Source organism: Nycticebus coucang, chromosome 1, assembly GCF_027406575.1.
Source record: "Nycticebus coucang isolate mNycCou1 chromosome 1, mNycCou1.pri, whole genome shotgun sequence".
Lineage (NCBI taxonomy): Eukaryota > Metazoa > Chordata > Mammalia > Primates > Lorisidae > Nycticebus > Nycticebus coucang.
The window spans coordinates 27,713,332-27,741,116 of NC_069780.1; the positions used below are offsets into that span (position 1 = coordinate 27,713,332).

At 38.0% G+C, this 27,785-nt stretch overlaps 1 protein-coding gene across 1 annotated transcript; it reads left to right on the forward strand.

Moving 5' to 3' along the window:
* The first annotated feature begins 432 nt into the window (after window positions 1-432).
* On the forward strand, window positions 433-27,455 carry C1H4orf17 (chromosome 1 C4orf17 homolog). The gene is made up of 8 exons (XM_053597294.1): window positions 433-598; window positions 8,462-8,671; window positions 11,903-11,967; window positions 16,484-16,627; window positions 23,197-23,278; window positions 24,371-24,554; window positions 25,793-25,836; window positions 27,241-27,455. Exons 1-8 carry the CDS (start codon window positions 433-435, stop codon window positions 27,453-27,455), a joined length of 1,110 nt encoding a protein of 369 aa, XP_053453269.1.
* The last annotated feature ends 330 nt before the right edge of the window (window positions 27,456-27,785 follow it).

The window sequence follows — 27,785 nt, forward strand, 5'->3', positions numbered from 1 at the left end:
AAGCTTTTCATTTAAAGTTAATTTAGTGTAAAGAACACTTGTGGGTGTTGTATTCAAAGCCATCGTTTTAATTTACTATATAAAAACTGTTATAATCATGTAATTTTTTTTATGTTAAGCTAACAAAATAACCTTAAATACTGTGAAAAAGAGCATATATTTTACGTTTTCACAATTACTTTAATTTTTCTAAGGAAAATGTTTATGCCTATACTATTTTTAATGTTTACAGAAATTGAATCTGAAAGCAAATTAGTCTCACATTACTTAGACATGAGAAACAATGCAGTTCAAACAAAGAAGATGGAGAAAATGTCAAAAATGTATAAGAAAATGTCTAAAAACTCTTGTGAGAATTATAATCATTCTGTGATTTCAGGGTCTGAGCACATTTGGAAGTGACCTTAATCAAGTTAGACCTTAAAAACTTCAATGGCAGCAGTGGAGAGGAAGAAACCAACACACTTGGACATGAACTCCAAATCTTCGACACCTGTCCCCCAGTTTGAGGTCAAAGGCAGCCATATCATGGCTAGAAATAGAGGCTCTTTTCTAGTCAGGCACACCCCTCATCCCAGAAGAGTCTGCCACATCAAAGGTAAGGTGACTTAAGGTCCCAGAATGTGTTTCTTGTGATGCTTGATGATTCTGGAGGATAAACATAAAGCTGCCATTAAAAATATTTAACCACCTGTAAGGCATGGGCATTGAGTATTGGGCCCAGGCACCAACATGGGAGTTAGAGCAGAGGCCTCATGCCCTGTCTGTGTTCTCTCCTCTTTCTTTCTTCTCTTCCTTTCTTTCCTTTTCTCCTTTTCTTTCTTTCTTTTCTTTTCTTTTTCCTTCCTTCCTTCCTTCTTTCTTTCTCTCTTTCTTTCTTTTCTTTCTCCTTCCCTCCTTTCCTCCCTTCCTTCCTTCCTTCCTTCCTTCCTTCCTTCCTTCCTTCCTTCCTTCCTTCCTTCCTTCCTTCCTTCCTTCCTTCCTTCCTTCCTTCCTTCCTTCCTTCCTTCCTTCCTTCCTTCCTTCCTTCCTTCCTTCCTCTCTCTCTCTTTTTCATCTTCCCTCCCTCGCTTCCTTCCTTTCACTTTAACTTTATATAATAGACTTCTTGGAAATTAATGACAGTTTCTCCCTTCCAGGAGAGGCAATTCAATTTAGTTTGGATCAAAGAACAAAAAATACATACTTTTTTTTTTTTTACACATATTTTGGGTTATTGAGAAAATAACAATGAAAAGAGGGAAAGGTACAAATGTTGGAGAGGTAAATTTCTTAAAGTTATGAAGTATATGGAAAACAAGCAGAACTGTTGCGGTATTTGTTTGATACTCAAAATAGATCCTCATACCTACCCCTGAGATTCTTATTCTTAAGAGAGTACTGTTACCTCTGCCAAAGTGAGCTCCAAAAGATGGAACATGTCATATTCCTGAGATGATCCCAAAAAAGTGAGATTAAAAACCACTTTCATGATTAAAATGAGCCACCATTTTTGTTGGAGAAACGGTAGAGCTGGGGAGAGAGAAGAGAATTAAGAGGCTGCGGCATCTGTGCAGACAGGAGGGCAAGCATCCCTGTTACGCTGCTGGCAAGGGAGCAGCAAGAGCAGACTATTGTTTGCCGAGAGAGTGTGTAGAGAAAAAATTAAAAGGTCCCAGTAACTTATTAGTATAAAATGTGAAAAAGAGGAAAAAAAATCCAAGAAGAACATACCTTTCACTCCCATCCCGCCTTTAGTTACCATGACTAAAAAAAAAACGTATTGCTTTTGATGACACAGGAAAGCCAGGAGGAGAAGGTGAAGTCATTCCATTCAGTAGATGTTCATTTGATATCTAATACATCTCAGCCCCTGTTCTAGACATGGGAGATGGAATGGGGAAGAAGAAACATCCCTACCCTCACGGAGCTCACATTCCAGTGAGACAATGAAATCCATTCAGTGGCACCCTCACTGCGCTGCAGTCACACCAGGCATCCAAATGGAAATGGCCTGCCCACCAGCAGAAATCTGGGTCTGGGTCTCAAATGGGAAGTCAAGAATATAGATGTACCTTTGGGAGTCACCAACATAAAATTGATATTTGAAGGAAAGATATCAAGTATCCTTTTATTGAGGATACTTATCCATCCATCCATTCAACAATTATTTGCTGTGAAAGTATAGGAAAGAGCCAGGCCTCGGGGGCTGGACTGCCTGGCTGGCCGCACACTGGGAGGAAGGACAATAAGACAACAGTACCTGCGCATGGCTAGTATATGAATAAGGGAGGCAAAAGGACAGCAAGTGGCCACACAGCACAGACTATTAGGACACTAAGCAGGAAAAGATCCACACTCCTATCATGGAGCATGTGGGGAGGAGCAGAGGGACAATGAATGGGAAACGGGGGGTGCAAAAGTGGAGAGAGCCAGATCTAGAAAGGCTCTATCTATGCTGCTGAGAAATTTACCTTCCTTCATAATCAAAAGAGATGTCCCCACTGTGATTTTTACTTCCTGATCCCTGAGCTACTTCTCACCCCACCATAGCCTAGCCTTTTGACCCACCACTCTGTAAAAATCGTCAAATCCTTCATTTTGACAAATCCAATGAACATACAAGTAAGAATGCTTGTGGTTATATGTAACAGAAAAATAAATCAACCTGGTTTGTGCAACAAAGACGGTCTATTGGCTCAGGTGACTGGAAAGTCTGGCAGTGAGGTGGGCTTCAAGTCTGATCTGATGACCTACTGGTGTCATCAACAGCCTCTTTCTTTTCTCTCTTCTCTCTGCCTTCCTCATCTTACAGCCGACATGGCTACATCAGTTTCTAGCCTCACATCTGCATGACATACTGGCTTCTCTCCAGATTCTAACAAAACTCTCCTCACCTTTCAGCAGCACGCATCAGGCCACATGCTGTCACTGAGAAAATCTCTGTGGACAGGGGGGTGATATGCCCAGATCAGGAGGCCATAGCTCAGATAACCAGTCACCATGGCACGGGGAAAAGGTTCAGTCTTCTCCAGAGCTCGAGGCTGCCTGGGCTCTGGAGTGGTAGACAAGATGAGGGAGATAAAACAAAAGGTCTGGGCACTGTTAGTAAATGAAAGACAGAAACAGATACTGGGCAGAACTGACAAATGTCCACTACAGACACCGTTTAATCCTCGTCTTGACGTCTTGGAAACATTTGACACAGCCAAACACTCCTTCTGTCCTCCCTCTCACCCTTCTTCTCTCTTTCTTTCACATTTTTAATTCAGCTATCATAACACCACATGAGTATGTTCCTATTTTTTATTTTTTCTACCTCTGCGGCTTCTCCCTCCAGCTCTGTTTTCTTTAGTAAATGTTCCGGTTCTTCAGTAAATGTTGGAATCGCTTACAGCTCAGTCCTTGGCTGTTTTCTCTGTTTAATCCATTCTAGGACCCTAGGCAAATACATTCATTCACAAGTTTCAAATACCATCTATAGGCCAAATGCTTTCAAATATTTTCCTTAGTCTCAGACACCTCTTCTAAAGTTTAGATCTATATATTCAACTGCCTACCTTTGAGGCATGGAATTCCTCGTGGCACCTGGAGCTTTGCTCCATGAAAATGGACTCATGGTCTCCCCTCAAAAGCGTGGTCTCCCCTCAAAAGCGTGGTCTCCCTAACAAATAAATGGGACTATAAATTTTAAGTTCTCCTTTAACTCCTCTGTCTCTTTTCTTCCCCTCGCAATACCTTCCTTGGTCTTGTTCTAGATAGTGTTTTGTAAATGAAGCCTCTTCTCTCTGTGGCTGGGGTGGCAAATCCATTCCAGGCCACTGTTACCTCTTGCTCTGACTACTGCTTCCGCAATTTTCAGCCTCCGAGCTTCTCTTCTTTCATTCCTGCCCTTGTCAAGTCCATTCCCCATGGAATAACCAGAAAGATCATATTAAAATATAAATGAGACTGTTTAAATATCCTGCTCAAAATCCTTCAGAAGCTTCCCGTTTAGGATAATGTCCTGTATCTCGACATAGGCTGAAATGTTCCCTTTAATGTGGCCACTGCCTGTCTCTATGACTCATCTGGTATTAACTCCTGCCCGCATTATGCCACACTGGGCTTGCCTACGTTCCTCCAACATAGAACAAATCCTTTCCTACCTCTGGATTTTCACATATACACTTCTCTCTAACTACAAAATCCCCCCATTATTTGCTGTTTCTCATTTTTCAGGTATTGGTTTAAACATCACTACAGAGAGACTTTCTAGGCTCTATATCCTTGATCTAAATTATATTTCCTTATGGCATTTCCTCCTGGTCCCTATATTTTTCAGAACAATTGTCTTAGATCATCAGGTCCTCAAAGTGGAGATTGTGTGAAGAAGCTTTTATTGTGGAGTGATTTGGGGAACACCATGATAAGAGAGAGCAGGAGAATTGGGCAGGAGAAGTTGAACAGCCATGCAGATGTGATAGAGGGCTCAGCCAACCCCAGAAGGAGCAGTGGAGCTGGGACAGGCCTACTGCAGTGCCTTTGTAATTCCCACCCACCATTCATTGGTCAAGCTCTCACTGTGCATGAGAGCTTCCTTCAGCTGAAAGCAATTCCCAAAGAGAGACTCAGCATGGGCTGTAAGTAGCTGACCCACAGGGCAGCTGGACAGCTGAGCTCCTCCGAGCTGAAGGTGAGACCAAGATAGGGGTGGACATACCACAGTGCGCTCTATAGCCATGTTTGCAGCTCATGAATGAATATTTATTTTCATGATGATGTGAATAATATCAGACCTCCTCCACTAAACTGTGAGTCCAGGAATGTAGGGAGTTTATCTGCTTTGTTCACCACTTATCTCAGTTTCCTGAGGTGTCGCCACCACAGGGGAGGTGCTAGATACATTCTTCGGGAAGGAAAGAAAGGTGTTTATATTACCTCCAGATAAAACTGTAGAACCACGGGTAGATTTTAAACAGAATTTATATTCTATCCAAGCCATTTAGTAGTTGTGTGTCCTGGAGCAAGCGATTTCATTTAAAATATTACTCTAGCTGTGTTGCAGAAAATGGAAGAGGAAAGTGGAGGAGAAGTAGGGCCTTACTAGGGAATGGGGGCTCAGTTAAAAGGTTGAGTCAGTCGTCTATGTGGGAAGGGAAGAGGATGGGCCAGGACAAACAGAGGAGCAGAGACTGAAGCTTGAATTCGGAAATAGAGCAAGAGGAGAGCCCAGCTCAGCAGCCGGGAGAGAACCAGTAGAGAAAATAAGGTTCAAGGACAAGGGCGAGGTGACCTGCAAAACCAAGTTCCTAAGAGGATTAGTGAAATGAAGGCCAAGGAAAAGCAAAGAGATGTCACCATAAAAAAGCCATAGACAGCCTTATAAACCATCATCTTAACCATGTCTGGAGTCACAGTTTTTCACAACACACATAAGAGAAAACACACACACACTTAACTAAAACTGCTTTTTCCCCTATGAAGAACATATATTAGTAAACTGAATATAGTAGAAATTTTTTCTGGCTTTAAATACTTAAAATTTCTTGATATATACCTCTTATGTATTTTATTTCACACTCTGCTTCAAATTATCTTATTCTTAACAATATACTATAAAACTGGCAAGAGGCTGATTTTTATGTTTTCAAATCTCTTCCAATGCCTATCACAAAGCCTTGCTCAGAGTCATATGTTGACATAAAAATATATGCTCAACTTAATAGAAAAATGTCAATTTCAGATCTTTTTGTTTTCTTTATAAATCTAGTAAATTTTAAAAATAACTTCAAGGGGTATGTCTTTGATTAACATTTTGTCCCGTTTACAAACTTAGTTAAATATCTTTGAAACTTTAAATGGCAATTATTCTTTTTTTCTTTTTTAAGAGAAGAACAACCATTTTTTTCCAGTTTTTGGCTGGATGGAGTTTGAACCCACCCACACACCCTCCCCCCCACCCCCACCCCCACCCCCGGTATATGGGGCTAGCACCCTACTCTTTGAGCCACAGGCTCTGCCCCGGCAATTATTCTTTAAATATATTTGATTTATTTTTGCATGCTTCACATTCAGAACAAGCAAATTCTCACTAAGTTGTAGATCACTCCAATAAATTAATATATTATAATTATAGAGAAATGTTATTTAAATGTTTCTTTACTGCATACCAACTTAATAATATTCTCATAGTTTTCTACTTACAATAAAAAATGTAAAAGCATTTTCTTATATATATTTTAAATGGCAATTCCATTCTATTACTACAAATTAGCTAATCATCTATATTTTAAATACATATATGCATTGATTTTTAATAAACTTACCCCATGAATAGGAATAGTATGTATTTTTCCCATTTAATCATTGCTTTTTAATTCTAAACCATCCCAGTGTTAAATGATACTCAGCCTCTTAGAAAAGAATTATTCTCGACACACAAAAATAGTTACTTTCTCATCAAACTGAGATTGCATATAAATCAGAGAATGAGGCAGGGCTGTGAGAGCTGAGACTTCACCTGGCACTGTCAGACAAGATGAACCCCTCTTTATAATCACTACAGTAACCGAAATTTGTTGCCCTATAGGAAGAGCTGATCTTTCTTGAGCCCAAGACTTGATTACCTCATCCTTCTATATGTGCAAGGAAATTAATGAAACCCCTCATCAGGATTGTAGCTAACCTTCTCTGTTGCTGGATTGAATTCTATATTTCCCTGATTATCCCGTTTGACTTTGAAGCCACCTTAATGTGATTCCTCTTGACCCTTCACATGCTTTTTGTAGTTCCTTCCTAACTCTTAGATAGATGGAATCTGAATTCTTTCATATGATTTATGTTTCACCTGAGATATATATATGTGGATCATTATGAAAGTTTTGAGATACACAAAAGTCAAGAAATGTAAAATCTTCACAGACAGACAACCTCTCAGCAACACCAATAAGCTGAGCAAGTTGAAACTGGCATGGTTGACTCAGAAAAGATGCTGTCCATTGGGTTTCTTGGAAGTGAAATAATAGACCATGACACAGACTGTCTCAAAACTTCTGTAGTGACATATAAATATAAATATATGTGTGGCTGGATAAGAAAAACGAAAAGGAAAAAAATAGGGATGGAGAAAAGGTGTTTTTTTTTTGTCCTGAAAGTCCTCCAACACACACCTCCCCCATACATACATACACACACATGACTACATACATACGTGTTTAACTAATTAAAGTAGGTTGCAGAGAAAATCGTTTTTCCATTGACTTGGTACGTGTTAAGGCCTTTTATATTTCAGTTCACAGGCAATTTTTCACTATGCACTTGGACTAGTCACTAAAATAGATGTTTAAGATAAAATGATGTGATATGGTCTCCAAGAATTTTATTCTCATTTCTATTTAGAACCAGTTACTATCAGTAAAGTTCTAAGTGTCGGTCAAATGAAAGCTTTAATTTGAATGTTATTCATTTATTCAACAAATAATCATAGAGCACCTACTTTCTGCAGGGCGCTGTTCTAGGTACTGGAAAGAAAGCAGCAAATGACACAGACGACGTCCTCACGAAACTCATATCTTAGAGCAGCTCAGCAAGCAATGTGCAGACAGATACATGACAAATGCTTGGGGAAAACAGAGGGGACACAGAGGGATGGGTGTATTTCAGATGGGGTTGTCAGCAAAGACCTTTTTGATTCCATCTGAGCACACAGTTAAGGGGATGGACTAGTGGTACTACATGGAGGTTTGAAGAATGAGCAAGTGTGAAAAATACAATCTAGAAATTTGCCTGGCGAATTCTTAGGAGACAAAGCAGCCATCTCTTAAAATCTCTTTAACTCACTGATTAACAGGAAGCGCTGCCCTGTGCAACTCCTCTGCCTAAGCTATCCAATTCCACATGTCTTAGCATTGCTACTGAGAGGAAAATCTGTTTAGAATGTAATATTTGAACTAAATTCAATATTCAAGCCAAAAACGAATGGCTGTTAGAGGATGTCAAGTTGCTGACATGAGGAAGGAGGTTCTTTTGGACCATGTTCTCCTTCCTTCTTCCCTCACAATCTTATTTTCTCTCCCATCCCTCCCATCAGCAGCTTTTTACCTTCCGCCAGCACAAAAGATCAGCCAGTGCACCTTTTAGAAAACCTTGCTATGATGAGTCATTCTGGATGCTTTCAAAAATTCACATTTGATATTCATAAAGAGGGCTAGCACCAACACTCTTAGTCATTATGAAGACTTTGCAAGTGAGAGATTGGTGTGGGATAAAGGCAGATCTAGTCCACCTGACTCCCAGACCAAGATCAAAGACGTGGGCCAGGTTCCCAAGGCTGACAAAATGGCAGGACAGTGTAAGTAAGCATATATTGCAAACAAAATAGGCTATACTGTCCAAGAATGTTCACCTAGCCTTGGTTCATTCAATTTGAAGTCCAACATTTTCCATGCAGTTAACAATATTTGGCTGGGAAATTGATCTTTTTTTATCCTGCCTCACCTAGGTTTGAATAACACTCCCATCTGTACTGTGAATGATGATGAGAATATGTTGTGGACATTGCACGGTGGTGGCCAGCTTTGCCACTCCAAGGAGGGTAAGACAACATGTGCCAAATGCAGTTGCCCACCTAGCACTCCAGACTCACAGAGCTCTGTCAGAGGAGTGTCGCCAGCTTCAACCATTGTCAAAACGCCCCTACGGCCTCATTCTGGTGAGTCCTATACAACTGATAAATTCTTATGCCTCCTGCAAAAAATTGGGAAGAAAAATTGATATGATTGCTAAAATAGGTATGGTGAGACTTTTTAAGTTATAAAATTTCTTCACTGTGAAATTGGTTATTCATTAGAAAAAAATTTCACTCTTCTAACTTCAATTCAGTAGCACAATAATATTAAAAATGTTATTACTACTATTATTAATTGTGTGCCTATTTGGCTTGGTTTTGGTCTCTAACATCTATAAAACTAGCTTTAGAGACACCAGAAGTGAATGTTCAGCTAACACTGCTAGGGGAACTATGCCAGGCAAAAAATGAGTCTAGAAAATGCGATAAGGATGGAGTTGCATGTTGACGTTTTCCTCACCAGACTGTCATCTCCTTCAGGTTGGGCCCTGGTGGTGTTGCCTTCAGTGTTTTTCCCATACTTCATCTCTCCCCATGATCCACCCCAGTGCCTAGTCCTTAGTAAACAACGCAATCAATTAATTAATCTTTACCAAATTGAAGGGAAAAGGAAATGATCAAAAGCAAAGTGTGACATTATTCAAAGGGCAAGGTCAAATAGAAAAAAAATTCTGCATGGTACAAATTATAGTCAATTCTTCCCTGTCTCCTACCCTATACAATTACATGTTATTTTTAAAACTTTTAGGGTGTGTGAAAATTATTATAGTACAATGTGGTAAATGGATAGTATAATATCTTTCTAAAGACAGTATAATAAGAAGAGTGATCTTTTTTTTTTTATTGTTGGGGAATTCATTGAGGGTACAATAAGCCAGGTTACACTGATTGCAATTGTTAGGTAAAGTCCCTCTTGCAATCATGTCTTGCCCCCATAAAGTGTGACACACACCAAGGCCTCACCCCCTCCCTCCATCCCTCTTTCTGCTTTTCTTCCCCCCCCCATAACCTTAATTGTCATTAATTGTCCTCATATCAAAATTGAGTACATAGGATTCATGCTTCTCCATTCTTGTGATGCTTTACTAAGAATAATGTCTTCCACTTCCATCCAGGTTAATACGAAGGATGTAAAGTCTCCAAGAGGGCTGGACTATAGTTTAAAAAAAGAACTATGGGGCGGCGCCTGTGGCTCAGTCGGTAAGGCGCCAGCCCCATATACCGAGGGTGGCAGGTTCAAACCCGCCCCGGCCGAACTGCAACCAAAAAATAGCCGGGCGTTGTGGCGGGCACCTGTAATCCCAGCTACTCGGGAGGCTGAGGCAAGAGAATCGCTTAGGCCCAGGAGTTGGAGGTTGCTGTGAGCTGTGTGAGGCCACGGCACTCTACCGAGGGCCATAAAGTGAGACTCTGTCTATACAAAAAAAAAAAAAAAAAAGAACTATGAACAAATTCCTGTGCACACTGCACATATCTTATTTTGAAGTAAAAAAACAAACGGGAACAAATAAAATCCTTTTATCATAAGGACACTTGTACTAAACTGTTTATTGCAGCTCAATTTACAATTGCCAAAATGTGGAAACAGCCTAAATGCCCACCAACCCAGGAATGGATTAACAAGCTGTGGTATATGTATACCATGGAATACTATTCAGCTATTTTTTTTTTTTTTGGTAGAGACCAAGTCTCACTTTATGGCCCTGGGTAGAGTGCCGTGGCCTCACACAGCTCACAGCAACCTCCAACTCCTGGGCTTAAGCAATTCTCTTGCCTCAGCCTCCCGAGTAGCTGGGACTACAGGCGCCCGCTACAACGCCCGGCTATTTTTTTTTTTTTTGGTTGCAGTTTGGCCGGGGCCGGGTTTGAACCTGTCACCCTCAGTATATGGGGCCGGCGCCCTACCGACTGAGCCACAGGCGCCGCCCAAGAAGAGTGATCATTTATAGAGTGCTTACTATGTGACAGATACCGTTCTAAGCTCTTCTCACCTAACTCGGTTCATCCTTTCAAGATTCCTTCTTCCTTCCCTTCTGTCAGCATTTAAGAGCCAAAGCCCACTTATTCCACCTTCCTTCTGGTGTACCTTCTTTATACTGCAGAACCTAGAAACTTAAAAACTACATTTGCAAGAAACAGCCATTGAGGGAAAATAAGAATTAGAATCTAGGAAGATGGCAGACATGGGGCCGTCACCTTTTGGTGGCTTTCTCTTATCAAGCATGACTGGAGATAGGAGTTTTTCTCCTATAAGATCTCAGTGTTCAAGTTCTGGATTTATGAAGCAAAGTCAGCAGACGTGATGGCTTTCTGATCTCAGAAGCATTCCACTGCCTGAGCTTGAGCCTTATGGATACTGCAACAGCCACAGAAGTGCTAGTGGCTAACTCCCTTCTTCCTGACGGTCACAAAGACTGTGCCTCCCTTGGAGACAAGGCCCAAGGTGTTCTGGGGATGATTGAGACCATAGTACACTGCTCCAACAATATTAAAAACTCCTTGTCCCCTCTTATTTACATTTTTGCTTAAAACAGAATGGTTTCTGTTTCCCACAAATGAACACTTATTTAATTAGACTTATCATTCATAACTTGGTTTTCATTACTTAAAGAGAGGTAACTTTAAACTTCCTTTTTCTATTTTTTTTTTTTCAGCTACACCTCATGAATTTAGTCACTTTGGCTATATGCATAAAATCTTTTCATTTTTTTGAAGGTTTTTGTGATAACTCTGGCTTTGGTAAAAGAGATAGCATTGTTTACAGAGAATATATATTTAATTTAATGTAAAGGAAAATTAGGCAAACTTGAAGTGACTTTGGGGCAATGTAAAAGGATTTAATTAGAAGACCAAGTAGGAAATAGATAGGATTGAGAGGCTGATAAGAAAGAAAGAAACAATAAGCCATGTAATTGTAACTCAGGAAAAATCTCTTTCTGTCTACAAAGCAAATGACAAATTCTCTTTAATGAAAAAAAAAGACAGTTATATAGACAGGAAGCAGAAAAACACATCTTATACTGAAATACATACTTCTAAAATCAGTTTAACTGAGCAAAAAGCACTTGTAGTATGTCTTTATATCATCATCTTGGGCATTGAATTAGTTTTTCAATATAAATAAGCCTTTCTTATGTTACCACAATACCATTTTGCCTACAAGTTTCCTAACATTTATAAACAGGTCCCTGAGTTGACTACAATATAAATTCAGACATACTCTCATCTAGTTAAGCAACTGACACATTGTATATCACATGCTAGAAATTATTCATCAATTTAATATAAATGTATTTTTCCTCAATTTCATTTCAGAGCCCAGTCGAAAAATGAAAGAGTGCTTCAAAACTTCCAATGAGAATCCCTTAGTAATTAAAAAGGTAAGGAAACAACTATTTACAGTTATTTATTTGGTTTGACTTCTATCATTGCCTCTCCTTTTCTTCATATACTTTCCTGAAAAGTCACCATGCTTCACACATTTTTATAGCAGTAGTGAAGTATAATTAACTGATATAAGGTGCACGTATTCAAAATGTGCAATTCAATGAGTTTTGACAAACACATGCATACGCCTAGAAAATTACCACTGTATTCAGGAGAATGCATGTATCCATCAGCCCCAAAAGTCTTCTTATGATGCCGGCATTCCCACAGGCAAAAATGTGCCTTCTTGGCGTGGCACCTGTAGCTCAAGTGGCTAGGGCACCAGCCGCATACCCCAGAGCTGGTGGGTTCAAATCCAGCCCAGGCCTGCCAAACAACGACAACTACAACCAAAAAATAGGCGGGCATTGTGGCCGGCACCTATAGTCCCAGCTACTTGGGAAGCTGAGGAAAGAATCACTTAAGCCGAATAGTTTGAGGTTGCTGTGAGCTGTGACACCACAGCACTCTAACGAGGGCGACATGATGAGACTCTGTCTCAAAAAAAAAAAAAAAAATGTGCCTTCTCTCTGTCACTAAGAATTGGCATGGGGTTTGTTGGATTTTATATTAATAAAATCAGATAGTGAGTTCTCTTTCTAAAATATGGTTTCTAGGCTGGGCGTGGTGGCTCAAGCCTGTAATCCCAGAATTTGGGAGGTTGAGGTGGGTGGCTTGCTTGAGCTCAGAAGTTCAAGACCAGTATGAGCCAAAGCGAGACCCAGTCTCTAAAAACAGCCAGGTGTTGTAATGGGCGCCTCTAGTCCCAGCTATTCAAAAGGCTGAGGCAAGGGGATAGCTTGAGCCCAAGAATTTGAGGTTGCTGTGAGATATGATGCTGTGGCACTCTACCGAGGGTGACAAAGCAAAACTTTGACAAAAAAAAAAATCTGGTTTCTAACTTAGCTTTTTAAGATTTGCCCATTTTGTTATGTGGATCAATAGTTTATTCCTTTATACTGCTGAGTAGTATTTAGTTGTATGGTTATCTTACAAATTTGTTTATCCACTCACCTGTTGAGAGATATTTAAGTTGCTTCTAAAACTTTTTTTTTTTGAGATAGAGTCTTGCTCTGTTGCTTAGGCTAGAGTGCACTGCTGTCATCATGGCTCCTTGTCGACTCTAACTCTGGAGCTCAGGGGATCCTCCTGCCTCTGAACATCTGGGACAACAGGCACTTGCCACTATGCCCAGCTAAGTTTTTTGTTTTCTGTAGAGATGGAGTTTCACTATGTTCAGCACAGGCTGGTCTCAAACTCCTGGCCTCAAGAGATCCTTCTACTTCAGCCTCCTAGAGACACTGCCAACTGCCCTGTTTCTAATTTTTTTTCTTTTTTTTTTATTGTTAAATCATAGCTGTGTACATTAGTGCAATCACCTGTACCCATTCTAAGATGCACCATAGATGTGGCCCCACCCATTACCCTCCCTCTACCAAAACCTCCCCCCTCCCTTCCTCTTCCTTGGCCCTTTCCCCATAGTCTTGTGCTATAGTTGGGTTATAGTCTTCATGTGAAAGCTATAATTTAGCTTCATAGTAGGGCTGAGTACATTGGATACTTTTTCTTCCATTCCTGAGATACTTTGCTAAGAAGAATATGTTCCAGCTTCATCCATGTAAACATGAAAGAGGTAAAGTCTCCATCTTTCTTTAAGGCTGCATAGTATTCCATGGTATACATGTACCACAATTTGCTAGTCCATTCGTGGGTCGATGGGCACTCGGGCTTCTTCCATGACTTAGCAATTATGAATTGGGCTGCAATAAACATTCTGGTACAGATGTCTTTGTTATATTGTGACTTTTGGTCTTCTGGGTATAAACCTAGTAAAGGAATTATAAGATCGAAAGGCAGGTTTTGACAAAGCTAATGTGGAAATTTGTGTACAAGTCTTTGTATAGACGGACATACTTGGTGGCCATAAAGTTCATGTGCAATTTAATTTTTTATATAATATTCTATATATTTGCTTTTCTCATGGGGTAATACCTAGGAGTGAAATCCCTGGGTCTTATAGTAGCTGTATATTGAAAATTTTCAGATATGGCAAATTTTTTTTCAAAATGGTTGATCCATTTTGTATTCCCACCAGCAGTGTATGAGAGTGTCCTTTCTTCCACATCCTTCCAAAATTTACCATGGTCAGTCTTCTTAGTTTTAACCAATCCATTGGGTATGTAGTGGTATTTTAATTGTGGTTTTAATGTCCATTTCCCTAAAGGCTTATGAGGCTTTTATATGCTTACCTACTGTCCATGTATCTTTTTATAGGAAGCATATGAAGCATATGTTCAAATCTTTTACACAATTCTTAAGTTGATTTATTGGCCTTTTTATTGTGACACTGTAAAAGTTCTGTAAATATTCTAAATATAAATCTTTTGTCATATGTATGGCTTGCAAATATTTTCTTCCAGTCTGAGAGATAACAGTGTCTTTTGAAAAACCAAAATTTATAATTTTGAGGAAGCCCAAATTGATTTTCTTTCTATTACAGTTTCAAATCTGCATGCCATTTGTCTTTCTGTTGGACCTTATTGCAATGGCTACAACCTCTAGCTCAATGTCAAATAGAGTTGATGAGAGCAAACATTCTTACCTGATACAGGGGGAAAGCATTTGACTTTCACAACCAAGTATCATGCTACTTTACTTTATTCATAGATGTCCTTTACGTGGCTAAGGAGCTTCCTTTCCATTTCCAGTGTGCTGAGAGTTTTATCAGAAATGGGGGATGAATTTTGCCAAATGCTTTTTCTATACCTATTTGAGATGATCATATGATTTTTCCTTCTTGGTCTGTTAATAATAGTGAATTATGTTGGTTCACTTTCAAATGTTAAACTGACCTTACATTCCTGTTATAAGCCCCATTTAGACATGATGCATAATTTTCATACAGCAAATTTCATAAAATATTTCTTAGTATTCTAATGTTTACATTCATGAGAATTACTTGTTTGTAGTTCTCTTATAATGTCTTTTTCTGATTTTAGTATCAGCATAATGCTGGCTTCCTAGAATAAGTTGGGAACTCTTCTTGAATATTCTAAAAGACTTTATGTATAATTAATATTATTTCTTCCTTAAAAATTGAGTAGAATTCTTCAATAAAAAAATTAGATTTGGAGTTTTCTTTGACTTGAAGTTAACTACAAATTCACTTTCATTTTTTCATATCTATAGACTATTTAGGTTATCTATTTTTTCTTTAGTGAAATTTGGTACCTGGTACTCTTTAAGAAATTTATAGGTTTGTTCTTAAGTTGAATTTGTAGGTAAGTTTAAACAGGTACATTTACCTATTACTTCTAACCGCCTCCATTTGTAAGTGTGAGTCGTATGTCAGTCAGATGTTTGTAACTCAGGGACTGCCTATAATCACTTAAATTCTTTTTTTAATTTTAACCAACATTTTTGGTGTTCAGTAGGATAGCTGAACAAAATATATGCCATAAGTCTTCAATTAATGTCATCAATGGACTCTTGGAAACTTTGACTTTAAGCAAAGGGATGTACAGCAGGTCCTTGAACAGCACTATTTCCTTCACTGTCATTTTGCTATAACATTAAGGAGAGGAAAAACAATTTTTTTATATGCATTGTTTTGCTTAACATCAGTTTCCAAGAACCCGTTAATGATATTGAGTACTTACTACATTACCAATTCTTCAAAAATGTCTGCATAATAAACTTAAAAAAGTCTTTAAATATAATATAGTTTGATTTTCACTAAACATCAACAGCTAAATATTGATCTATCCATTCCAATCATCACCCTCCCATGTTGACTGATTTAGCCACTAACTTCTATCTTTCTTTATACGTTGTCACTTCTGAAGTTTCAAAAACCTTTCCTGGAACAGACATACATCTAAGGCTTCTACAATTCTTCTTGGACTTAAAGCTCCTATAACCTTGTCACTTTTTCAAGTTGCAAACCGTATATTTGCCTTCCAGAACAAGAAAATAGGCTTTCTATTTCCTTTTCCAACTAATTTATGGAAAAAAATTAGTTGACCTTTCTAACTCATCATCTCTCAGGCTGTCACTTAGTAGAGTAAGGAAGTAGCAGTCTGCATCATGTAGTCTCTTCACAGACAAAACATGAAACCTCTCAGCTGTCAATTCCTGATTATAAAAGAGAAGTCTTTCCAATTCAACAGTAAATCTCATGGGTCATGGGTTGGTTGTTATCTGGAATTGCAATGTAAATAAAAGCTATGCACTGAATATTAAAAAGATAGTATGTTGGTGTTTCAGAGAAGTTAATAATCCAGCACTATTTGTTTTGTCTCCAAATGCACATATATGATACAGCTTAAAAAAGGGTTAAAGCCAACCTCTTTTTATTTTCATGGATCTCTCGTATTAATGACAGTATTTCTCATTCATTTTACATTTAATTTTCATAGGAAATATAAGTGAATGAAAGTGTATATTGATTATATTATACTTTTGATTTAGGAAGAAATTAAGGGCAAAAAGTCACCATCAGCTCCAAAGGCATCCTCTACTGCTGGTTCTGGGTCTTCAGAGATGATGACTTCCAAGAACGACGTCAAAGCGAACACTGTTTGCATACCGAACTACCTGGATCAAGAAATTAAAGTAAGAGGCAGGGTTATTAAATCTGTAACATGGGAACAGCATGAAAATATAAAAAGAAAAAAAATCACACAAATACTTACATACAAATACATAGCATCCTTGAAATACATGAATAATTCCTTACTGATGGCTAAATTGATTTAAAACTACTTAGCCTAAAATCTAAGGCATACTTCTATTGTCATTTCTGGTCTTTCCCCTGGAATCCTACCACTCTTACATAAACACAACCTTTGGTTTATACATAATGAAAATCTTGGTGTTGGCCAAACAAACCCATTCCTACTCTTTTCATGTCTCTCTTTATCATTTTCATAACACTTGAGAAGCTCTATTCGTAACTTCTTGCCACTGTCTATAAATTTACATCACTTACTTTAAAGCAGAGATTTTTCCAACTGACATTCTTCTTCCTTTCTGATCTTTAGAAAACTGTTTCCTCAAACTTTTCTATCTGGGATTATAAACTCAGTTTTATTAATAGTAATAATGTCACATAAGTTTCCTGGAAAGTTCTCTCCAGCCATAGTTATTTCTGAGAATGACATAAAACGATAAGATAATATTTGTCATCACCAAGTTTTTCTTGAATCCTTTTAGTAATCTCAACTTTGCTCCATGATAAGACCCACTACTATGAACTGAGGGTCAAAATATTATAATGAGGACTCTAGGGGCAATTTTAAGTAATCGGTATCTATATTTACAATTACAAATATCAGAGCATTTTGTAAGGACAGTTTTTGAAAAATCCCTTAACAAAGAACCACCAGATGTTCCAAAAGTCTCCATACATGGGAAAATTGCATTAATAACAGTTATCTTGAAATGTGTTCACCATGAGTGAGGGAGAAGACTGTGTGTGTGTGTGTGTGTGTGTGTGTGTGTGTGTGTATAGAAAAAGGTGACCCACAAGTAGAAAATATTTTGTAAATATTTTACAAAATTTAGTAATGTATATTTTGTAAATAAAGGTACATTTTGCTACAATTTCCCATTGTCCTATGTATGACAATGTTTGAGATATCCTGTATTCTAAAAGTAGAGTATAGGCTGGGTGTGGTGTTTCATACCTATAATTCTAGTACTCTGGGAAGCCAAAATTGGTGACTTGCTTGAGCTCAGAAGTTCAAGACCAACCTGAGTAAGAGCAAGACCATGTCTCTACTAAAAATGGAAAAACTACCCAGGTGTTTTGGCGGGCACCTATAGTCTCAGCTACTGGGAAATCTGAGGCAGAGAGGCTTTCAATTGAACCCAAAAGTTTGAAGTTGCTGTGAACTATGAGGACATCACTCTATCCAGGGTGACAGGGTGAGACTCTGTATCAAAAATAAATAAATAGCATATTAGCACTATTGGTATAATAATTTATGCTGATGATTAAAATTGGGATGGAGAAGAAAAGGAAAGACATACGAGGGAGAGTATTTGCAGATTTGACTTGTGTTTGTATGTGATTTCCTGATGATTCTGGCTAATGACAGATATTATACCGTCTTCAGAATCACCATCTTTCCGTCTTACCTGAAACACGCTGGCCACTCTGATCTTTCTATAATTTGGTCATTCTCTCATGAAGGGCTTTGCCCTAAGAACTCTCTTCCCCTTGATCCTCTCAGTGATCACCTTCTCATTCAGGTCTCAGTTTAAATATCAGTTACTCAGCAATATTTTCCCTGACAGCCTCTTTGGAAGGAAGTATGGAGAATCCTCAAAGAACTCAAATTAGACCTTCCATTTGATCCTGCAATTCCATTACTATGCATCTACCCAGAAGAAAAAAAATCATTTTATTATAAGGACATTTGCACTAAATTGTTTATCATAGCTCAATTTACAATTGCCAAGATGTGGAAACAACTTAAGTGTCTATCAACCCAGGAATGGATTAACAAACTGTGGTATATGTATATCATGGAATACTATTCAACCATAAAAAAGACAGAGACTTTACATCTTTTTTGTATTAACCTGGATACGGTTGAAACACATTCTTCTTAGTAAAGTATCATAAGAATAGTAAAGCTAGTATCCAATGTACTCAAAACTAAAATGAAACCAGTAGGTGATCTAATACATGCCCACATAAGAGAAAAAACTCAATTTAATTCAAGTTGGGGGGGCAAGGAAGAGGAGGGAGAAGGAAGGAGGGAGCGGATGGGTGTGCTCCCACTTAATAGGCACAATATGAGTTTGTATATGGCACACCTCTTGGGTGTGGGACACAACTACAAGAGGGACTCTACCTAACAAATGCAAACATTGTAACCTAATTGTTTGTACCGTCACATTAATCTGAAATAAAAAACAGAAATTAAAAAAAGAATTTTAATAGTTATCTTTTTATTTACAAATTATAATAAATTGTTTTGTTTTAAAAAACAGAAATACTATCCCCGACCACCTAATCTAAAGTAGCTACCTAGTCAGTCTCTATCCTAATGCCCTTTATTAATTTTTGCATAACGTGCTATGTTCTTGTTTGTTTGGTTCCACTCCCACTAAAATTTAAGTCATATAAAAGCTCGTACTTGTCTATCCCGGTAACTGATTTATCTTCAGTGCCTGACAAAGTGGTAGTGATTCTTAAGTATGTATTTGTTGTATGAATAAAAATTAAAAAGAAAAGTCTTCAAGATCAAAATGGAACTATAGAAAATATAAAGGGCTTCAACTCAAACACACCATAATTGAGTGTAGTTTTAGCAAGACTATCATGTTTCCTTGGGCAGCACATTGATAGACCAGCATAATCCTGTACAACTGACTTTGTTGGCATCTGTTAAAGAGCCCTCCTCTCAAAAGAATCTTTCATCTTATAGATATCAACTTAACCTGGACATTAATTGATAAAACAAACAAACAATAACAACTAAAATCTCACTGAAATGTAAACTCTTTGAAGGCAAGGATCTTATCTGCTTTGTTCACAATTGATTCTTCAAGCATCTCTTTGCTTGCAAAATATTAATAGGTGCACAGAGCATGGCATTTTACAAAATAGTTGTTGAATATTTGTTAAATAAATGAAAGAAATGGAATAAGATGATAAAACAGATCTAATAAAAAAAATGGCTTATATAAAAAAGCCCTAAAAATAGAGCTCATCTCAGAGGTATCCCATCCTTCCAGGCCTTTTAAAAAAAATCTGAGACCGGGCATGGTGGCTCACACCTGTAATCCTAGCACTCTGGGAGGCCAAGGCAGGTGGATTGCCTGAGCTCAGGAGTTCAAGACCAGACTGAGCAAGAGTGAGACCCTAGTCTTTACTAAAAATAGAAAAACTAGCTGAACCTCATAGCAGGAGTCCCAGCTACTTGAGAGGTGGAGGCATGAAAATTGCTCAAGTCCAAGAGTTTGAGGTTGCTATGAGCTGGGTTGCTATGGCACTCTACCCAGAGTGACTGAGTGAGAGTGACTCAGAATAACTATGCCTCAAAAAAAAAAAAAAAATCTGGAATATTTTCCAAGTTCCTTCTATCCAGGGAGTAACTCTGAATGGATTGTGAAATCAAGAAATTTTTGTGAGGGTTGTATGGGAAAGAGCATGCAGTTTCACAATTATTAACGTAAAGGAAAAGAAAAAATTATTTATTACCACCTTATTTTAATCCTTCCTCTTAAGGATTGGAATCCTAAAGGTCTGGAATTTATAGACATGATTGTCTCTTTATTACTGACATCAAAAGTCTGCCAGTCACATCCATGTATTCTGTAAATATTTAACATCAAACTACAAAATGCTGCACTGTAGGGATGTAATTGATTCCTTCAATCACAGATGTATGAGAGGGATTGTGCAGGTGTTGTAGAACATATAGAAGGAGACTGCAGCTAGGAGAGTCTTCAAGTAGAAAAAGACCTAAAGAAGGATTAAGATATAATTAGAAGATAAAGAGAAGTACAGAAGAGATCTTTCCCAGTCCAGGGACCTGCAGATCTCATAGCCAAGGGGTGAGAACACTGCTCATTCAAGGAACTAAAGCAATTAATATGGTTGATGCAGAGAGTGCAGAGAGAAGGTGGCAAGAGATAGGGCTGGATGTAAGCAGAGGCCAGATAATGGAGTACTTTATAAGCCATATCAAGGTGTCCAGATTTTATCCCAAGGTCTGTGGGAAGCCAGTAAAGAATTTCAAGCAACTTAATGGCACTGGATTACTTTGTAAGTACAAGAATTACTCAATCAGGGTTATACCTTAGAAAAATCATTCTGGGGCAGGCCCTGTGGCTCAGTGGGTAAGACGTTGGCCTCGTGTTCTGAGGGTGGTGAGTTCAAACCCAGCCCCAGCCAAACTGTAACAAAAAATAGCTGGGCATTGTGGCAGGTGCCTGTAGTCCCAGCTACTCAGGAGGCTGAGGCAGGAGAATCGCCTAAGCCCAGGAGTTAGAGGTTGCTGTGAGCTATGACACCACAACATTCTACTGAGGGCGATAAAATGAGGGTTCTAAAAAAAAAAAAACACAAAAACATTATTCTGAATACAATAGGAAGAAATAATTTGGAGTGTTGGGGGTGATAAAGTGGTAAGCAAGGGACTCTGGTTCTAAAATAATAGATTAGGTTCAAGACTTAACTTCCTGTTGTAAACAAATGTATAATTCAGAAAAATATATAAAGAAACTCCTTTAAGGTATTAAAAACAGATTTATGACCACTGAGAGAAGAAAAACAATTGGGATAATTTCCATATTCCACCCAGACTTCTGCCTGGAGTATATGCCCAGTCATGACACAGAGAATTGGAACCCAAACAGCGAACAGCAGGTTTACCAGCTACAGAAAATAGAGTTCAGAAGTTGGGGATGCTGAGGTTACCAGAATTTGCAAAGTGAGATACTGAAGAGTAGAGTGATGAACAGAGAATGAGCTCCAGGAATCTGTACAGGGTCCCACTTAGCCTTTGGTCTAATATTAATCTGCACGTGCACAGGGTGAGATTCTGAGACCTGGCTGAAGAGAGCTAATCGGAGATATCAGATCTTAGAGTTGCCAGAGCTCTTATTTGCCAAAGTGAAGAGACATGCTGAACATACTAGGAATTCGGTTTGGACTTCCAAAAGGTCATACCTTCAGAATAAGGTTACTGTAGCCTTATGTAGGGGCTACTCAGATTGTCAAATCCTAAAATCAAGTTTCAACAGATCAAGGTCATCGGCCAATGTATCAACTAACTTCCAGAACAAAACTGAACACTCTTTAAGGGGAGACAAACAAAATATGGACTCACCACAGTGTAGCATATATAAATTCCATCAAATAATAAAGAATTTTTAGAAATGCAAGGAACAGGGAACTATAACCCATAACCTGAAGAAAAAAAACTGTTGACAACAGTCACACACAGAAAAATGATGCAGGCGTTGAAGTTACTAGGGGAGGCCATAAAAGTAGTTTTTTAAAATATTTTCAAGAATTTGTAAGAAAAGGTGGACATAATGAGTGAACAGATGGGGAATCTCACAAAAGAAATAGACATCATATGAAAAGAGGACCAAAAAAGAACTTTCAGAATTAAGAAATACAACCATGCACCACATAATAATGTTCTGGAAGCCAGTAGACCACACATACAACAGTGGTCCCATAAGATTATAATATGGTATTTTTCTTTTACCTAATCTATATTTAGACACCCAAATATTTACCCTTGTATTTAAATTGCCTATAGCATTCATTCAGTGAAGTAACATTTTGTACAGGTGCATAGCCTAGGAGCAAGAAGCTATACCAAACCTACGCTATACCATCTTGATTTAGGTAAATACATGCTATGATGTATTTAAAATGATGTTCATACAATAATGAAATCACCTAGCTGCACATCTCTCAAGATGTATTCCTGTTATGAAGCAATTCATGAACGTACAACATTTGAAATCAAAATTTCAGTGTATGTACTTAGCAGACTTGACATTGTGAAGAAATTGCCAGTGCCGTTAAAGACAGGGCAACACAAACTACCCAAATTAAAGTTAAAAGACTTTACAAATATAAAAAGAAGCTTATAGGCCTGTGAGAATATGTTGGATGGTCTAACATACATGTAATTGTAGTCTTAGAAGAAGAAGAAGGAGAAATTAAAGCATACCTAAAGGGAATTATATTCCACATAATCACTGCGTTCCAGGAACTGAGGTGCAATGATGAATCCAGCTCAGATCACACTCCTCCCTCCCAGCCTATGGAGAGGAGCCAGGCAGACCTGCCTCTTTCTGTGCCTGGCAGATTCTCATCAGAATGCTGTGGTGCAGTGAGAAAGGGTCAATTCCCCAAGAGAAGTAAATTGCCCCAACCCGAAGGCATTGGTACTGAACAGACTAAATAAGAGTGACACACTGCATGGCCTAACCTGAATTATTACTAATCATAGAAATGTTTGTTTTGCTAAGATTCCACTGTGTGCTATTTGAAATTGGCCTCTCCAGCTATAATCTAGTTCACTTAATTGAGCATCACATACAGAGTGACATTTGGGAATATGAGATTCTGAAGAAGGCAAGGGAAACTTTATACTCCTTGGATTGTTCATTTGCTCACACATAATTCTAATATCCTCTGTCAGATCCTGGCAAAGCTCTGTGACATTTTACACACTGATTCTCTGGGAGAAGTGCTACAGTGGCTGCTTCATGCAAGTACAAAAGGTGAGATTAAGATAAGCATTTTTACACGCTGAGCTCAGTTTATTTTTAGAAACTGGAAATATGCCAACATCTCGAATTTCCTACTTTGAATTTGCAAAAATAATATTACAACATTATTTCCCAGTGTGTCGGAATTATTGCAGGCCTACATCTTCAACTGCATACATGTTGATCATTCAGTGACCCCCAGATCCAGTCACAAATTGAACTCATTTGGGTGAGATGAAACACTTGTGTCCACGGGAGGCCTTATTTTCAGCGAGAGCTAGTATGTGCTTCTCCTTCAGAGCCCACACAGCCAGGGTTCTCCCTGAGCAGCCCCTTGGCCCGCTGGGAACCTGGAACACAGGTTTTTCTTTCCTTTGGTATGGAGGGCAGTTGCATAGCCTTTCAAGGCCAGGTGCTGATGGCTCTGCCAATCCCCCAACAAAATCATCACATCAGTCATCTCTCAACTTCCTGTGGGCCTTTCCTGTCCTTTTCCATGAAAACACATGCCATTCCCTAGCAGGAAAACCATGAGTGGCACAGAGAAGCTATGCTCAAGTTTAGCTGGTCCTCAGACTGACTGAGGCAAAACCTCCAAGGTGGGACCTGAGAATTGGCATTTCTAACAAGTTCCCATGTGATGCTGATAATGCTGGTCTGGGGACCACTCTTTGAGAATCACTGCCCTAATCAATGTTATGAGATACCAATGTCTGGGGAACAGACTAATGTTTTAAAAGGAGCAGCATTTTGGTTATAGTGCCTTGCCCAAATTCAATACAGCTTTCCAGGCAATTGAGAAGTACTTGGGAAGAAGGGGTCTCTAGCTATTCTCTCTTTTCTTTTTCCTTTTAAAGAATGTAACATTTAATAAAGTACACAAGTGATAAATGCTTACCACTGGGAGAGAGAGCAGATGAACCAGAAAGAAAAATAAAAAACATGAGAAAGAACAGGAATAATTGATAACGTTACCACAGAGATCATTTCAGTGAATACTTGGGTGTATATCTTTCTGGACATGCTTGTAACTATTATTTCTAGCCAACATGATAATTACAACTTTTGCCCCACCTACACACCCCTTTTTTTCTTTAAACTCAGAGAAAGAGTGGGTCTCTGCTTTGATTCATTCTGAGCTGGCTGAGATAAACATGTTGACTCGCAGAAGAAACATCTCAAAGGAACCAGCAGGAGAGACTGAGAAGCCACCCATAGTTACACCACCCCCAAATTCACCTGAAAAATCAGTGGAACTGACCAAAGCTAAAGAAGATCAACCAACCAGGTAATTAGGTATAACAGCCACCTAGAAGGCCTGTGTTACCTAAGACTGAATTCTCTCGTCATTTATCTTGCAAAAGGCTAAAAATGTCGATATTATAAGTCTCCTCTTTATTCAGTAAATGACTACAATGTGTGTTTGCTTTCATTTTCATAAATGTAATATGAGAGTCGTTCTCAATTCTATGGTTTAGAACATTTTGGCCAGAACTATGTCTTCCTTATCCAAAAATCTTTCTTTTTGAGGAAAATTGTCTTTTTGTTAAAGGCAAAGCAAGAGAAGTTATCTTAGAAGTCTAAGATAATAAAGGGTTTTTGGTTTTTGTTTTTAGTTTGACTAAAAATAGAAGCAATTAAGGAAAACAAAATTGTATGATTATAGTTATTGTATGTAGTTATGGCATGTTTGTCAAATGCCTGTCATACAGGCATTACATATTTGTGTAGAACAATGCAAGATTTAAATTGCTTCACTTGATTTTCTCTGACATATTCCTAGAGAGAAAAATAACTACTAAGAGAAGGGGTAATTATTTCAAAAGAAATTTCTCTTAAACCCTATACTTTCAGTAATAAGAAAAACACATATTTATGTCAAACATAATGAACATAATGTGTGGTATGATGTTATTTAAGCTGAGAGAGAAAATCTTGTTTTAAAATTAAATGTTGAGTAAAGCTTAAAGTTAGAGAAATATTATGTTTTTGAAAACATAAATACAGTAAGACCTCCCTAGTTGACCACCTCCCTACATTGACGGCTTCCTCAAGTTGACCTAATTTTCATAGATTGGACAGGCACCATACGTATGTATCAGTACAATAGGCCTAGTTTCTATGTTTACCACTTCTGCATGTTGACCAGTTTGTTATAATCCCTAGAGTGGTCAACTTACAGAGGTTACACTGTATGTCACTTTAAAAAAGCATTAGGACAGAAAAAAATTGTATTGCTATTTATCTCTTTCTACCTTAAAGTTTTCATAAAATCAGAAATAGTAAGGGTCATTCTCTACTTTAGTGACTAACATATTAATATGATGTACTTGTTAGATATATATTCAAGGCAAGAATTTTTCATTAGGAAGTAAATTTAATTCTGTATGCATTAAAAAAGAAGAACTGGGAGAGCCTATTTAACATACATTCATACATACCAAGTTTATTGACGACAGTGTAGTCTATAGAAAGTACTTGTCTGTATTTGTGAACTTCACTTTTTTCTTTCTCCAATTGATTTAGAGCATCAAGTCAAGGATCTGAAGGGAATAAGGAAGTGCCAAAAGGTTAAGTACAGTTTGTGATAATTACTGAGTTGGTATGAAGAACCTAGTCAGTACTCACTACTTAGGGGATAGATTTTAAGGATTTGTGAAAAGAAAAACAAAAAAATACAATAGTGATTTGCTCCTCAACTCTTAAGAAATGGCATCTGCTGAATTTCTCATAGAGATCAATATTACATCAATTTACTTTTGAAGCAAGGAGACAGTGTATCAGGAACTATAGTTTTGGTCATGCCAATTCAGTGGCAAGGGAAGCCCTGAATTGACCTAACAATGGAGAAGGACAGTGATCTCAGAGTTTTGCTTCTTCACAGATTAACTGTCGTGGAGATAAATGATTTCACTGGCAACAAAGTCAACCAGAGAAAAAAGTAAAATGACAGTCAGTCCCAACAGGTGTCCTATGAGATAACTGAAATATTTAAAAAGAGCAGTTTTGTGTCCCCACCAAAGGCCCAGCCCCAGTCTACAATTTGGACCAGGGAGAACCAAGAATTGTGGAAAGTCCTACTTTGGTTCAGAATAGCCCAAGTAGTAAAACATCCCTGTACATTTGACAGATTCTAGCTTTAAGACAGGCATAGCAATAATGGCTATAGAACAGCAACTATGAAGTAGCATGTACAAGCTTCAAATAAAAGTCTGTTTTATTATTTCTACAACTTTCCTTCTTACCAGGCATGATATAGTAATCATTCAGAATTCCTTGGGGTCACTCTAGACCACAGGAAGTTACACTGGAGTTAACCAAACCCAAGAGGCTTTATCTGATAACAGACAATAAGTGTATTTTAGAAATTAGAGAGTACTCTCTGACTCCAAGGATAGCCTATTGTATCTGGCCTCTCCTACCAACATCCTCATCCTACGACTATCAAATAATGATAGTGATGTTTTCTATTATTCAACTTTATGTCTTACCTCTAAGGTCCATATATTTTATTATCTAGATACTTGCTAATTTTTTTGTATAAAAATCTTCCAAGTCATGCTTCTTTCTCTCCATTACTGATATTCTACATCTCCTCAAATCCCTATTCCTGCTTGGGTGCAACCATGTAGGCCTTTGGAAAGTTTAATCTGCTTGCCTATTCTCTTATTTTGTCTATCTGTGCCAGAGATCTTTTTCCTTTCTCTCACTTGTTTTGCCCTTACCTGTCACTCTTACCTATCACCAACTCTAAATCATTTCTACCAAAATCATATTTGCTTCTAGGAATAAAAGAACATATTCTACATGTTATAGAACACATAACTAATTAAAGATGATCAGGTGGTAAGAAAGATGGGAATATATTCTTTTATGAATTTGGGGTTTGTATATCATTTGCTATGAAAACACAGAAGAAACTGTATTCAATGTTTTAATTATGGTCTAATTTAGATATTTTTTTTCTATTTCAGAGGCTGAACATAAGCCCCCATTGTTTATTAGAAGAAATAAGGCAAAAATACCTCTTACAGAATATTTCAGCAAACCAAAGTCTGACCTCTCCCCAGTCTCTCCCAGGCCGACCTCTCAGAATAGTGGATCAGCAAAACCAATGACAGCAAGCACTACACAAGGATACAATCTCTGTCCCCAAAGAGCAGTTTATCCTTCAGCATACCAAAGGTAGAAAGTCTAGACTGGGCTAATTCTTTCATAACCATGAGCTTCACATGTAAAACATGATATTATTTTTTAAAAGAATATTTTTGGTATTGAGGAATCAAATGGTCTTCTTTGTGGTGGCACATGTAATTCCCCAAACAGCTGGATATAATGCTACAAATAAATATTAATGGACACAGTTTTTCTATTTGTAGTTAATTTTAATGCCATATTAAAAAAATGTTTATTTATAAACTGCATTTCCAATCACACACTATTAGTATTAATATATAAATATAGGACCCTGATACTAGAAAAATCACCCATAATCAGAATTAGGCAGTTATAGTGTGAC

Bases quoted from the DNA above. Each gene is read 5' to 3' on its own strand.
- C1H4orf17 (XM_053597294.1), top strand. From the start codon at position 433: ATGGCAGCAGTGGAGAGGAAGAAACCAACACACTTGGACATGAACTCC. The intron at 24,555-25,792 runs GTAATTAGGTAT...CAATTGATTTAG, and splicing joins AAAGAAGATCAACCAACCAG to AGCATCAAGTCAAGGATCTG. The intron at 25,837-27,240 runs GTTAAGTACAGT...TTTCTATTTCAG, and splicing joins GAATAAGGAAGTGCCAAAAG to AGGCTGAACATAAGCCCCCA.